At 41.7% G+C, this 16,114-nt stretch overlaps 1 protein-coding gene across 2 annotated transcripts in view; it reads right to left on the bottom strand.

The window, feature by feature from the left end:
• The window catches only part of TNFAIP8 (TNF alpha induced protein 8), a 48,875-nt gene extending 34,338 nt beyond the window's left edge, over window positions 1-14,537 (bottom strand). The window contains exon 1 of one of the 2 annotated variants that reach the window (XM_080973240.1): window positions 14,399-14,537. In XM_080973240.1, the coding sequence (XP_080829366.1) occupies window position 14,399 (1 nt within the window). In that variant the 5' untranslated portion in view covers window positions 14,400-14,537. Of the gene's footprint in view, window positions 1-14,177; window positions 14,215-14,398 lie in introns of those variants that run through there. The other variant, XM_080973241.1, reaches the window with a different exon arrangement.
• Between the last annotated feature and the right edge of the window lie 1,577 nt (window positions 14,538-16,114).

The following is a 16,114-nucleotide window of genomic DNA, read 5'->3' as shown; positions in this document are numbered from 1 at the left end:
AGTACAGAGAATAGGCTCCACCTTTTCTCCAACAGTACATCTGCACTGTTTTGCATTCCAGCCATCTGGAGCTGGCTTTTGCCTTGGTGCTTTTTCCTGACATCAACATGGCACTAGATGGCACTTCATCACTAAGAAACCATATCCTTTTACACAGGAACAAGTTTGCTGCTGGTTGGAACACAACCATTAGAAGCATTAAAACTTCACAAGAATTTTACACAAGTTTAGTGTGTGTGTGTGTGTGTGTGTGTGTGTATACACACACACACACACTATATATATATACAGTGGTGCCTCACAAGACGAAATTAATTCGTTCCGCGAGTTTTTTCATCTAGTGAATTTTTCGTCTTGCGAAGCACGAAATCCCATAGGAATGCATTGAAATTCAATTAATGCGTTCCTATGGTCATAAAAAGTCAAAACAAAACCAAATTTGGTACAACAAGAGTTTATTAAGTGCTCTTTAAAGTCACACCCACCACACAGAAATTCAAATCCAGAATTTTTTTAAAAAAACTGCAGAGTGGCCCAATGGTCACAGAAAATCATAAAAATGCAGGAAAAAAACACACAAGCTTCCAGATTCTTGCAAACCCCTCCTCAACTGTTCCCCCAGCCAACCACCACACAGAAATTCAAATCCAGAATTTTTTTAAAAAAACAGCAGAGTGGCCCAATGGTTACAGAAAATCATAAAAATGCAGAAAAAAACACACAAGCTTCCAGATTCTTGCAAACCCCTCCTCAACTGTTCCCCCAGCCACCCACCACACAGAAATTCAAATCCAGAATTTTTTTTAAAAAACAGCAGAGTGGCCCAATGGTCACAAAAAATCATAAAAATGCAGAAAAAAACACACAAGCTTCCAGATTCTTGCAAACCCCTCCCCAACACCAAGTCCTTGAATTCCAAACACCCCAACCCAAAATCCAAAAACCCCCAAAAAAGTTTTAAAAGTTTAACTTACCAAATGGCTGCAAAAGAAGTTTTGGAAAAGCTTCAAAAATCACCAAAGTCTTTAAAAACCTCAAAAAAGGCTACCACACCGCGTTCTATGAGTTGCTCCTCGAAGTCAAGTCGCAACTGTATTAACGGTGTTAAGAAAAAGGAAACAAACTTGCAAGACGTTTTCGTCTTGCGAAGCAAGCCCATAGGGAAATTCGTCTTGCGAAGCAGCTCAAAAAACGCAAAACCCTTTCGTCTAGTGAGTTTTTCGTCTTGCGGGGCACCACTGTACATATGTGTGTATTCTTACTATATCAGTTAAAATGATTAATTTTCAACAAGGTTATTGGAGGCAATCCACATAATCACACAAATCCATGAACATAAATATCAATTTCTTTTATGGCCACATTCACTAAAATACAGGAGAGAAGAATTAGATAAGTTTGACACAAGTTACTATGGGTTGCATTCAACTAAAACATTCCCAGAGTACACCTATGGAAATTAGTGAACCTAAATTAGTCATGCATATTAACTTCAATGGGTCTACTCAAAGTAGGACTAGCATTGAATACTACTCTATAGTAGTATCAGAAGAAAAGTCAAAATTTCATCAAGTCTTTCCTATATATAGTTTGAGAGACTTTCTAAGTTTGTTATTAGTATCGATACCACATCCCAAATGGTTTGAATCCAAGTGTGCTAAAAACCAGAGTGAAAAGCTATTTTGCAGCCGTTACATTTGACCTTAGGATTCTGCTTTCTTCTTGTTCAAACCAGATTATTCCAATAGCCATGTAACAAAGCTTATGCACAGTGCAAACAAATTCATCTGAGCAGCAAACAAAGTATATGTTTAGTCAACAAAGAAATAAAAGGTGGTACTTATTTTTCTAGATGTTTAGCTTCAAAACTCGTCAGGGAAGCTACCTTACAGTGCTTCTGTATAGCACAGTATTTCAAACTCAGTCCAATCATCACTTTTTAAACAGGCTCGCAATGCTTCTCAGATATTTGTTAGCCACACAGCCTTTCCCTTTATTCATGCATAGGTGATTTCACAGCTGGAGATACACATAAGCAGCTAGGGATGGGGATGGATGAAATTTCAAGTCTGGACACTAGATTTTGGAGAGCCTGTAGCCCTCCTGTTTTATTATCAACAGGTCATTGGAGTACCAAGGTGACATACATGCTTAACAGTGATGGCGAGGAGTAATTGTGTGAAAATCACACATACTGAAGTCCCCCCAAACCACAGTAAAAGCTTTCTCCAACACCACAAAAACTCATCTGCCCAGGTCTCAGCTATATATGCCAAGCCGGCTCCCTCTTTCATGATCAAACTCTGGATGATGGATGTTTTATTCTGGACAGACCCATCATTTAACATCACCACCACCACGAGGCCACGAGAACAGCTGATAGGCACTCCCAGATTCTGAAGTGCAGCAGTCAAAGCAGAGGGGCAAAGGGCTTTGATGTAATTAGCCCTTCTCTCCCACTTATATACTTTCACCCACCTCTGTATGTCTCCCTATCTACAATCATCATTGGGATGGAAGTTTCACTTCTATCCCCTATCCTTGGCCCCAGCCTAGATACAAAACTTTCCTTACCCTGACAGTTCAGCCCTAATCGTTTAAGGCTTGGAGAGAAGCAAAGCATATATGGAAGAGGCCAGAAGACTCTGTCTTCTACTGTACCAGCTGGTGCACTGGTGCATCAGTCTTAAGTACTTAAGGCACTTCAGCTTTAGCAGCCACCAGGATATGCAGTTCTACGTCTAAAAGCAAACACAAGCTGCATACGTTATCATTAAAAGTGGAGAGAGTGTGAACAGAACAGGCAAATCTCTGATCAAACTGATGAAACTTTGTCAACATTTCCATATTATCTGGATTGAGATGAAACATTATTCTAAATTATTCTGCAGAATTATATACCTAGTGATAAGATGCAATATTTGATTGTTCCCAGTTAGAGAACAGCCTAGTATTGATGCAACCATGACCATGGCATTTATCTTAAGTGGAAACTGATGTAGTAAGCTGGAATGCAATCACAGTTCTTGCTCAACAACAATAAGCAAATGCATCCCAAGTAGTAGGAATGACACAACTGAATTTAAGCCTCCTTGCAAATAAGAACAAATATGAGTCATGTTACAACATGGGTGTTCCCATAGTATCACTGCTCAAACATCTAATAGTCACAGAGTGAATTCTGGAAACATTAAAAGGGAGAGTCATAAAGACTCTTAAGAACACAGGAAAGAGAGGAGTGAAAACATAGAGGAGTGATGTGTTTTGTAAGCTCATCTAATGATTTCAAGGATCCTGCTATAAAAGTGTTCCTTAAAGTACAATGATTCAACAACAAAAACGAGCAAGACTAGAATTGTTGCATTATTACATTTGGATTTTAGTGGTCTTTTGAGCACTAACACACACTTTAAACTGGCCCATTAACAGGGGAGGGGCATTTGGGTCACTGAGCATTCAAGAAAATAAATTGAGATATTAACTGCAAAATGTTAAGTTATGCTGCGGAGTTCATGTTCTTACAAATGAGGTATTATCTCTTGACTTATACTTTGTACACAAATGCAAACCACACAAATAGGCACCTATGTGTTATGTTATCGTTCAGAAATAATAACCAATACAATTTACTGTTCATGCATTTCTCATTGCAAACTCTTATTTATATTGAGCTTAATTTGAAGTCAGGAGTCGAAAACACACAAAAACTTGCCTCTACCTTTATTAGGACCAGTTAGAATGCTGGTCCTACTAAAAGGTTCTCATTGGCCACATTTGCACATCACAATAAATCACACATGAGCCACAGTGAGATTCAGTGGTAGAGTGTTTGCTCAGCATACAGAAAGTCCCAAGCTCAATTCTTGGCATCACCAGGTAGGGCTGGGATAGACCTGAACTCTGAACTCCTTAGAGAGCTGCTGCCAGTCAGTGTGGACTATACTGAACTGGATGAACCATAGGTCTGACACAGTTTAAGACAGCTTCCCAAGTTCCTATGCTTTATGTGAAGCTTTTAGTTTCACTTTTTTTAAGCAATGGCTTCTCATCTCTTTCAAACTGGGGAGTATGGTTTAACAAGCTATGGATTATGATTTCCTTCACCCAACAATATGGCAGGAGGAGAGGTGGGGAGCTAAGAAGTCTGGAGTTTGCTGTAGCTCATGTACATAACCCATGCTTTTTTACAGGTTACAGGGAACCAGGCAGAGGGCCTACTCGGTAGTGGAGCCTGCCCTGTGGAATGCCCTCCCAGCAGATGTCAAGGCAATAAACAACTATTTTACTTTTAAAACACAACTGAAGGCGGCCCTGTTTGGGTAAGTTTTTAATGTTTGATGTTGTATTGTTTTTAATATTCGGTTGGAAGCCGCCCAGAGTGGTTGGGGAAACCCAGCTAGATGGGCGGGGTATAAATTATTATTATTATTATTATTATTATTATTATTATATTTCTTCTGCGGGTACTCAAGGGTACGCAGTATCCACATCTCTCCCCCCCCCCCCCCCAAGTTAAAAGTGTGGCACTTACTGTAACAATTTCATGGTGAGTAAAGGCACCTTTTTTGCTTAAAAAGCACAGCACATAACAATAAACCATGGTTTAGCATGACATTCAAACTGGGTCACTGTCACTTTATTTGCATACTACTTTTCTAGACTATGTAATTTATTACCCATCCTTCACGAACAAGTCTAGGAGGGCTGCTGCTGCTGCAATAATTTAAAATTCAGACATATAAATACTTAAAACAAATCACAGTTGCATGAATAGGGTGGGTCCTGAAAATACACATCTAAGGTGTCAAAGACCAGGGTAAAGAGGTGCATCTTCAGTATTTGCCGAAAGCTGCATAGGGAAAGTGCTAGACATACTCAATGTTAAAGGAATACCTGACAGACAAATGGCAACGTGGAGGGCAGAACACTAATTACAGAGCACTAAAATCAAAGAGAGAAACACAATTCGCTTCTCTGACCTCATTTGGAAAGTATGCAACTACAGCATTTCTCTTAGTATCAATAGATGATGTTCATCCCTCTGGCATATACATAGATACACACTGGTAAGCTCTATATTGTTTGCCTTTCCCAGTTTAGCTCTCTGCAAAAACTACCCTCCAGCATCAGCCAGTGGAAAAACACAATCAACAAAAGTAGATAAATAAATAAACAAGGGTCTGGACAACACAAGGCCTAACATAGAGCCAGGGGGATTAGGGGTGCTTGACGTGCAGACCACTTGTAGCAGCTTACACAAAAGCTGGAGTTCATGTAATATAAAGGCAAACGCTCTCTAACATAAAATAACCAGAAAGCTTCTATCATGGAAGAAGACTCTTTGTTCCAGCAGAGGTTTTATCAGTGGAAGAGAGAAGGAATGTGATTTTCACCCTTCCTTTAGCAGCACTGATAACCTCCCAAAACCTTTTCCAGAAGTTTGGCAGTTCTTTTAGAACAGCATGGGAAATGGTGTGAGGAGGAGTACAAATTGGTGAAAATAGCCTCCTTTCCTTTTTGGCTGACAACAACCTCTGCTGGAATCAAAGAGCCTTCCTTTGTTAGAGCAACCATACTGCATGTAAACCACAGTGATTTCCCCCATTCATTCTGTGAATTTTTGACTAGGGGGCAAAATGTTATTTCACATACAGTTCATGTAATTCTTTCAACAACTTCACTACTTATTTGCCTATTTATTCTGGGAAACCTTTCTAGAAGTCAGCCTAACTTGTTTGTCTTTTAGGTTATTATGTGTTAACTAAGTATTCAAATAGCTCCATTTCCATCTGCAGCACAAAGCTATTTCCCTATTATTCAAAGAAAAGACACTGATATGCACATGGATGCATTAAATACTAGGCGAAAACATGAAGAAAATCTACTACTAAGCTGAAAATATATTAACTGAGCAGAAGAAAGGACAAAGACACAATATGTCATTTTGTCACAGCTGATCGCTTCCTGATTCTTTGAAGATTTATTTTAATTTATGTATTATTTTCTTATATATTATATTTTAGTCTAATAAAATATTCTTTATTAAGTAAACTACATAGTTTATAATATATGTGTGTATATATGTGTGTGTGTTATAAAATGCTAAAAAATATGAATGTCTTTATTGCCCTTTAAAGCTCAGAAGTATTTGACCCATTATTTTGAATAATGTAAAATTCAGTGCTCCTCACTTCTTCACACTCCGTTTTCTAACAGGTAAAAAGAGGGTAAGCCCACACCCCATTCCTACTGCAGCCTCCCAATTATCTTCTGTGTTCTCCGACCACTGGACCCCTCCAGCTCAGTTGATGCCCCTCTAAATCATCCCTCACCACCTCCATGTCATAGAAGCCAGTGGTTACAGAAAAAGACAATGGTCTTTTAAGAACAGCTCCTCAGAGGAAATAGGGGCTATGTGGTGGGTTAGGCCAGCCAGCCTTCAGGAGTCCTTAAAAGGCATCAGCATGCTACTGAGACCACAGCTCTCCCAGAGAGAATCCTAGTCAGTACTGGCCAAAGTGAGCTCTCCAGGGTACTAACAAGCTTTCTTTTGCTCTTAGGGGCCTTGCTGTCTTTCCTAGTTGAAATGTGGCAATGCCAATTTTGCCACTAGTCTACTGCCTCTGCCCTGCCCCTACTCTTCAGCACATGGCATCCATGGTGCAGAGCATCAATCCACCCTCGGATGCGGCACTATTTTGCTTCCCAGGCTCATTCAATAAACTGAAAACTTTGCTACTTTGGAGTCATGCTAGGAGTTTTAGTCCAAAGCATCCAGAGGGCAGTATGCTAAAGGACATACGGCTCTCTGGTCTAAAAGGATGGCTGTCAGCTTATCATAGAAAGGAATCACCATGGTATTGGAATACAAAGGAATACAACTGAGTATTTCGTGTGGCAATTTTCTTGACTTCTTTTTGAAGGCACTCACTTTCATCCTGCACTGGGTGGTGTTGTGGTAGCTCCATTGCACAGGTTCTTGGAGAGGCAAGTGAACTTGAAAAGGCAGCAAACAAATCGTAGTTAAGGACAGAACACTAAGCCATTGTTAAAACATAGTCAAAGTTTGTTCTTAAGAACAAACTATTGCTTCATACTGCAGTTCGCTGGACATTAATAAACCATAGTTAAGTCTCTGGGCAGAGTTCAGATGATGAAAAAAGCCATAGTTTAACAAACCATGGCTTAGTGTTATATACTTCTACAGCTTGGTTATGTTTCTTGCCACTCACCAGTATCAGATGATAAAAATAAAGTGCTCTATATTAACAAAGTCAAATCTTAATGTCCAGTAACTTTTCTCATTCATGAGATGGCATTCTTCTTTTGCTACCACCATACCATGTTCAGTTTAGACAAAGGCCTCTTCCATATTCAGAATGAAGGCCTCCCACTAACTCTCTTTGCATACACCAATTGAATTATATGCTTAATTCATTTGCGCAGCTCATCCACAAATTAGTTCCAGAATCTGCTATGCAAATCTAAATAAGGAGCTATGCAAAGAAAGCCATGTTTGCACTGCTGTAAGCATAGACAGAAGATTAGATGACAATATGAAATACAGACACCATTATGAAAATGTATTCCACTTGTCTCTACGATTCATGTTTCTCTAATGAAAATTATATTTTTGTTTTTCCTCCATCTTATATACAGCATCATTAACATTCAGGTGGAAAATTCAAATTTAATATAAAAGTCAACAATTGGGGGGGGGCAATGCAGCTATATGTTTAGTCATACTAAGGAAAAGAAAAGCACCAGTGCACCCCACACTGCTAAGTGAAGCCTCCCCTAGTACCAAAGGCAGGTGGATAGGATCATTTAGGATGAGGTGGGGGACCCTGGACCAAAATCAGCCTCCTAGGCCTCTCTATTCTGGGAAGACTCTGGAGTCTTCCCAGATGATGCCTCCCTCATTCCTAGGCTACACATCATCATGCTTTCATGCTCTTAAGTGCTTTTGACTGGCTGTAATATGCCCTTTAACTGTGTTAATATTACCTGCTTGCCTTATGGCAAGATCTGGGTGTAGTAATTTCCGACTTGTGTGGCTAGTGAATATACTGCCCATGGATCTCACTGAAAAATCTGAATGTGCCCATTGGTCTAAACAGGTTGGTGACTTGTGAATGAATGTTACAACAACAGGCTTTGGCCAGTTTCCAATGATCAGTGATGGGGAGAGTTTTAGCCGAAACCTACAGGCTATACATAGAGCTTGCCCCATAATAGCATTTTAAATGAACGCAGTAGCTGAAGAAGCCACCAGCAAGCACCTCTTGAAACAGCACCAAGAAAGAGTCTTGTTACCTCCGAACACTCCTTGGTGCCCACAAAAGATGCACTAAGGAGGTGCCCAAATAAGCACAGGTTACAGATGTAAAAGTTCCTCACTCCCATCACTCCTGTCTTTTCAACATCTTGAAAGTCTAAGCTGTGAACAAGAACTTAGCAATTATGCTCATGTAAGGAAGACATTCGTTAATCATCATACACCCTCTTATTAAATGGTTATGTTGGGAAACAGCCAAAAACTTTAGGCTTTCTGCACAGTTCCTTGGTTCCACCCTGCTAAATGAAGGTGCTGTTCCTCCCAAACAGAAGCAAGATCCAATCTTCTGGCCTGCAGGTGCCAGATGGTACAGCGCACAGGCGCATGCAGAAGAATGGAAAATGAAGTAAACAAAGAATCTTCTGTACTTCATAGTATTTTGTAGTCCCATTCATACAGGAGACTTTGCCCAAGAATTCTGCTATCCTACATTGTGCTGAGATGAATGAACACGCATACACAGGAAATGCCTTTACACGTGTGTGAAGAAAAACCTGGTTTACATCATACACATAGTGTACATATTTTAAGGCAGCATGGCTTTTAATGAATTTTAACTTGACACTGGAGGTTTTAACTTTGTCATGGTATTCAGTGTTTTCTGTTACTGTTTAAATTTATTGGTTTTTGTATTTTCTTTTCTTGTAAAGTACTTTGTTAGATCCACGGAGCCATCCATTTTTGTTGCTTATGCACATCACCTGGGAGCTAACATTTACAGCAAAAAGTGTACAGTACACATGTAAAGACAACTGAATCTTCTCCCACTTACCCTCCAGGGGCTTACCATCTGAACGACGCTAGAAGCGCACCAGGTTGAGGGGAAAGGGCTCTTACCAGTGGGCCATGGGAAGATAAGGCATGTGAGGGTATAGCTGTCAGCTATACAACTCTTTTTGATGTTAAATATTACCCACATTGTGCTTTTTGAAAATACAAAAATGGAACAGATATGTGATCGGTGAGGCTGCCATAGTCACATCTAGTTTAGCCTTTGAAAACAAAGGATACAGTTCTTCAAATGAGATCAACTTCCTTACCAAGGACAACTTAAGGTAATGCTTCCTATCAAATTCCTTACTACATGATGTACATGGAGCTTCACCAGCATAAGAGTATTGACCTATCTGTCATTGTTCATTTTCTCCCCACTGAAGCAAAAAATCAATAACTTTTCCAAACCCATTTGCCCTTGTAACAAGCTCTCCGGAAATACAATTCTTATTAAAATCATGGTAATGTATTTTAGATTTTACTTTTCTCCCTTCACCACATTTTGGGCAGTGACATGTAGAATTATGTCTGCAAGTTCATGTGGTAAGGATAGACCCTGGAATACACTAGGACTGCTAATGGCTGCTTAACATACTAAAATATTTTACAAGTACACAAAAAGGTTACATATGTACATGGCATATATGGCTTTATATAAGACCCAAGTTCCATGTCACATGCACACTATGGAAGCAAATACACATTTGCTGCTGAATATTATGTGTTGTTTCCAAATTAATCTCTGCTGTTGTAAAGGCAGAAATTCCAACAGTAACTGAAAGATTTTTTCTGAAGAGTATACTGGTATAGGGAAGTATGCTACCTACTTCCATCAACAGTCAGGAGAGCTGTCCAGATGGTCGCTGGAAAGACGACTAAACCAAACATTGCTTCAAATTGTGGGAGTGTTAAGGCATAGATTTGTTGATCAGGCAAGAACACAGAATTGTAGAGTAGGAAGGGACCATGAGAGTCATCAAGTCCAATTTCCTGCAAGGGGCCCCAAACTGGGGCTTGAACCCATGTCCCTGAGATAGCCATCAACACGCTGCAGCCCTATTTGGAATTAATCTTCATGAGAATAACATTCAGATGAGAGGCTGCACCCACTGGCCTTGTACCAGTATCCCTACCAACCTAGCCCCATCATCCACTTGCTGCAGGGACATGTCTGTGGAGGAGCCTGTTCTCAGTGCACAGTCTTGCTGCACAATCATGGTTTTAAGTCTGAGAGGGAGTCTACTCAGGTAGACCAGGGCTCCAAACAGGGCTCCAAAAGAGAGGAAATTTCTAATCACAGTGCTCTTACTAGTTGATGAACTTACAACCAAGGCCAAACTGTCTCCTATCAACATCCTATTTCAAAAATTATTCCAATCTATCCAAATCTTGCAAAACTTCAATCTGATTTCTGAATGATTGCTACCCGTATCTCAAATATAAATAAGGCTGTTCACACCCTTTCCAGACATTTCTTCTCTAAGCAGTGGGCCAGAAACTCCTCAACCTGTATTACTGGAATGTTTGCCTATCTTACAATGGCCACACATTACATTGCCCCAAGTCTTTTCCTTTCTTGAATTGTCCTTAAAAGATCCAGGTAGTTCACAAATCACATTTCACAAGTACAGAGATGGGTACTGGAATGCTAATACTGGGGGGTATGATTTTTGTTTGGTACTATGGTATATATTTTGTGTTTTATATTTTAAACTGCCCTGTGACCTTTGGGAAAAGGGCAGTGTAGAAATTTACATACATACATACATACATACATACAGGAATATAAAATTGAGCATCCTGAAAATCTCTTTTTTCTTTTTAGAAACAGTAAGGTTAATGCCTAGTGAAACCTCTGGTATGAGAGAGCAGTAAGCAAGATTTCTGGTTACCAAGAGGCTTATATAATGTTTTGTACCTCCACTAACTAGTGGAAGCAAGGTAATATACACAAATCAAATGTATAAAAAATTGCACTGTCACAGAATTTAGCTTTCCTTGACAGAGAATATGGAGTATCAGTACCTACTCTATTCTTTTCCCATTATTTTATTTTTAAGTGAAGAAAATACAGAGCTCTGGATTACTGGCATGCAGAGAAACATAACTTTGGCCTACGCAGGATTTTTGGTTCTAATGTGGGTGCTTTCACTGATATTTAAGGCAGGAGTCTGGTACAAGGTGCAAGACAAGATTGTTCTGAACTATCTACCAGAACAAACCTGAATCATTGCCAAACTCAGGATGCATGTCCTATTCTTCCTGCACTACACCCAACCAAATACACATTATACATACAAAGCAGGTGTATCAAGTATATACCTATTAAAAAGCAAATATTTGCTTTAGATGACAGGAAAAGCAAAAGAATGATTACATTGGTCACCTTAGTTTGCTTACAAATGGAAAACATTGACCAGAGAAATCTGGTTTAGCCACATCACCCAAAACATGTTATACAATGTATAACAGATGTGTGCATGCACATACACATACTGTACACTTATTCAATTTTTTAATCTACTTTTTATCTTCTTTCCGAACAACTCAAGAAAATATATTTTGGCGAATGAAGCAAAATACACCTGTTTGAATACTTCCATTTCCCCCAGTTTTCCCATGGCAGAAACCCATGAAATAAATACTTTGATTACAATCACCATCAAACTTACTATTTTTCCCATTCTACAAACTTCATCATTAAAACACCACCATGTGTCAAGCATTATGATCATGCCTTTTTTCTTTTTACAGTTTCACAGCAGTAATTTAATTTGAACAATCATTGTTCTCGGGAGGTTAATCAATAATAGACATTATTGTCTAATTCCTTGAATAGGTTAATATTGTTTCCTGCTTTTAGGCTTGCTCAAATTAGAAATCAAAATGCATTTATTTTGACAGAATATGTAAATTTCTAATTGCACCCATAAAAAACCCAAGGCATTTGTTTCCTTTCTTCTCATGCACACACACCTTTCACATATAGTAGACATGGGGAAGATGTGCCTTTCCTGGTGTTGCTGGGCTATAATTTCCATCATCACTGATCACTGGCCATGCTGGGTGGGACTGATGTGCGTTGGGGGGTTTAACAACATCTGGAGGATCCCTGGTATATAAGCCGCAGAAGCCTCCCAAAACTTGGTGCCCTCCAGGTGTTTTGGGCTGCCACTTCCATCAGCCTCAGCCAGCAAAGTCAATAGTCAAAGATAATGAACTGCAAGTTGGAGATGGTCGATATAGGTAAAGGTAAAGGGACCCCTGGCCATTAGGGTCCAGTCGTGGCCGACTCTGGGGTTGCAGCGATCATCTTGCTTTATTGGCCAAGGGAGCCGGCGTACAGCTTCCAGGTCATGTGGCCAGCATGACTAAGCCATTTCTGGCAAACCAGAGCAGCGTATGGAAACGCCGTTTACCTTCTCGCCAGAGTGGTACCTATTTATCTACTTGCACTTTGATGTGCTTTCAAACTGCTAGGTTGGCAGGAGCAGGGACCGAGCAACGGGAACTCACCCCATTGCAGGGATTCGAACCGCCAACCTTCTGATTGGCAAGTCCTAGGCTCTGTGGTTTAACCCACGGCGCCACCCGCATCCCTGGTCGATATATAGGCTGCATTTATTTGCATGGGAAGCTGCCTTAAACCAATTCAAACCACTGGTCCATCTAGCTCAGTATTATTTATACTGATTGGGAGCAGCAGTTCTCCGGGGTCTGAGACGGGGATTTTCCCAGCTTTACCATTAAATGCCAGAGATGAAATTTAGGATCTTTGCTCTAACACTGAGCTATGGCCCTTCCTATTATTTGGCAACTGTCTTTTGAACTGCATTGCGTGTACAAATGCAGCAGGCAGGACAGATAGTACAGCACAGAATGGCAACCCCCGAAGCTTTTAAATTGGTATCCATTTGCCTTAAATAGCCTTAACAATGTACCGTACATTTAACATATATTTAACATTAAATATTTACGGCTGTAGTCCTGCTTACACAGTGCAGTTGCTTAGATCCTAGCGACCTCTACAGCCACACTTAGAAGCCACTCTAAGCACATTGAACAACAGGCTAGAAGTAAACCCACCATTCAAGTGGTGTGTATGTGTGTGTTTTTAAAGGCCAGCTCCACAATGAACCCCCCAAAAGGACGAGAAAAGAATAGAAAGGGCTCTGGAGCTGCAAGCCTCTGGAAATTCCAGAGCAGCAGCCACAATATGCCTTTCACAGCTACACAAACTGACCCAGCAACCCAACCTGCGAGAGTTGGGCAGACAGTCAACTTCAACAAGAGGCGCCCCTTCCAATGATCCCAATTGCTTAATGGGATTGCAGGAGCAACAGCGTCTTATTCTCTCCCCCGCCCGCCCTCCAAAAAAGAGGAGTTTGCAGAATTGTAGAGTTGGAAGGGACCACAAGGGTCATCTAGCTCAACCCCCCTGCACTGCAGGAATATTTTGCCCACAACCCCGAGACGAAGAGTCTCAGCTAGCAAGATTTCCAGCTTTCCATCTTGCACCCCCTTTTTTGCAGTCCTACTTCTCCTTGGTATTCCAACTGGGGTGCCAATGGGGGACAGATATATATTGCATATAAATTCAATAAATAATAATATCTGTGAACTGCCCTGAGACCTCTGGGTATAGGGCAGTATATAAATTCTAATAATAATAATAATTGGGGTGAAGGTATATATTGAATATAAATTCAATAAATAATATTTGTGAACTGCCCTGTGACCTCCGTGTATAGGAAGGTATATAAATTCAATCAATCAATCAATCAATCAATCAATATAAGCCCTGCCTGGAATAGTTGGTCACATGGTGCAACACACAACACAAACACACAATTTGAATGGCAATGTCCATCAACTTTGGGGGAGGGGCTGGCCCCTCAAATATTTTATTTGGGGAGGGGCGAAGGGGCCTTGGCTGCTCTGTATCCCATACCAGCAGGACTATTATGTGAGCGTCATCTGGGGGTGGTTTTCGAATAAGACCAACATGGTAACCTGTGATTTTTATTTTTATTTATTTATCTATGTGTGTGTGTCTACCACTCACTATCCCACGAATTCCTCAGCGAAGTCTAAGACGTTTCCCCAGCCAAGAAGGGAAGCCTCCCCTCAGAGCGCCCCCCCCCCCCACCGTAAACTATTTAAAAAGAACATTTCCCCGTCACGGGCGGGGAGAAGCTGCCGCTGCTTCTTTCTCGTCATAAAGGACCCCCCCCTCACACCCCCCGACCCCTCCCTCCAGGGTCGCGGCCACGACGTCACACTCACTGTGTAGCCCGTGGAGAAACCGTTGGGAGGGGGAGGGGAAACCCAACGGCGGCGGCAGCACCTTGACGACTCCTCACAACTCTCCCAATTCCCCTGGGCGTGCGAGAGAGCGCGGCTCGGAGTGACAGGCGGGTGAAAGAAAGAGGTTTGGCCCCACAGGGGGACAAGGAGAGGCGGGGCTTGAGACTTCGGGCCAATCGCAGAGCGGAGGAGAGGGCTGGGGGGCGGGGTCTCACCGGAGGTTTGAAAGGTGCGCCGCCTGAGGTTTCGCCCTCAGTGGCGGCAGGGCGTTGGCCGCTGCTCGCCAGCGGGAAAGGGGGAGTTTTGTTGGCCGCGTGTCTCAGGCGCAAGAGAGCCGTGGTCTCTCTCTCTCTCTCTCTCCATGGTTTAATCCTTTGTAAAGAAACGGGAATGCGAAACACGTGTCTCTCCTTTCTGAAGTGCCCCGCCTTTGGGAGCTTCTGCGCTCCTGTTCCTTCAACCGGCACAGGACGCCCGTCTGTCATCATCCTCTTGTCTATCAGATTCGGAACGAAATGTCTCAACTGTTTGTAGAGTTGGAAGGGACCCAAGGGTCATCTAGTCCAACCCCCTGCCATGCAGGAATCTCAGCTAAAGCATCCATGGCAGATGGCCATTTAAATCGCTTTCTTTTGACCCCAAGTACTCAGGAAAATCTGTCAAAATCTTTCTACAATGTCTACTTCTAGTTAAGTATTTTTATTTATTTACTTGATTTTTTTGGGGGGGGGTAAGCGGCTCCCCCCAGCAACGACCAATGTTGCTAGGTCATCTGGCCTCGTTTTGCAAGGCCCCCACCACCCCATTTTGTGTGCACACGTGCAAATACATTTATAATATATATAATATAAATGTGTATTCTTTGCTACCAGCCATTAGGGGACAGTGCGGTTGGGTTTATGGATACTAAACCTGGGGACAGGGTGTTAGTGAGAAATAGCCCCCAGTAGTCCCATTGCATGCTCAGTGGGCACATCATGGCTGTCCGACTCTTGAGGTGGGGAAATCAAGATTTTACTATACAGTACTGAAGGGTATCTCAATGTGTAAGTAAAGGGACCCCTGACCATTAGGTCCAGTTGTGGCCGACTCTGGTGTTGCGGTGCTCATCTCGCTTTATTGGCCGAGGGAGCCGGCGTACGGCTTCCAGGTCACGTGGCCAGCATGACTAAGCCGCTTCTGGCGAACCAGAGCAGCGCACAGAAATGCCGTTTACCTTCCTGCCGGAGCCGTACCTATTTATCTACTTGCACTTTGACGTGCTTTTGAACTGCTAGGTTGGCAGGAGCAGGGACCGAGCAACGGGAGCTTACCCCGTTGCGGGGATTTGAACCGTCGACCTTCTGATCGGCAAGTCCTAGGCTCCGTGGTTTAACCCACAGTGCCACCCGCATCCCTATCTCAATGTGTACATGCCATCTATTTAAAGTGCATGACTCCCCCCAAATATTCTTGGGAACTGTAGTTTAAGAATGCTGGGAATCATAGCTCTGATATGTAAACTAAAGTTCCCAAGGTTCAAAAAGGTGTACCAGACTGCCTCTTCTGGGGTCTGGAATATGCTACAACATTTTGCTGCAGTTTCCACTTGTGTATGCATAATACATACCCCCAACACACACACAACACAATAACAAAAAAATCAACAATATATCCAGCTGGGCATACAAAACCTAAACATATTAAATAATGACA

This window comes from Podarcis pityusensis (assembly GCF_964106645.2).
Source record: "Podarcis pityusensis genome assembly, chromosome: 11".
Taxonomy (NCBI): Eukaryota; Metazoa; Chordata; class Lepidosauria; order Squamata; family Lacertidae; genus Podarcis; species Podarcis pityusensis.
The sequence above is the reverse complement of the archived record's forward strand: the minus strand, read 5'-3'. Positions and strand labels throughout refer to the sequence as shown.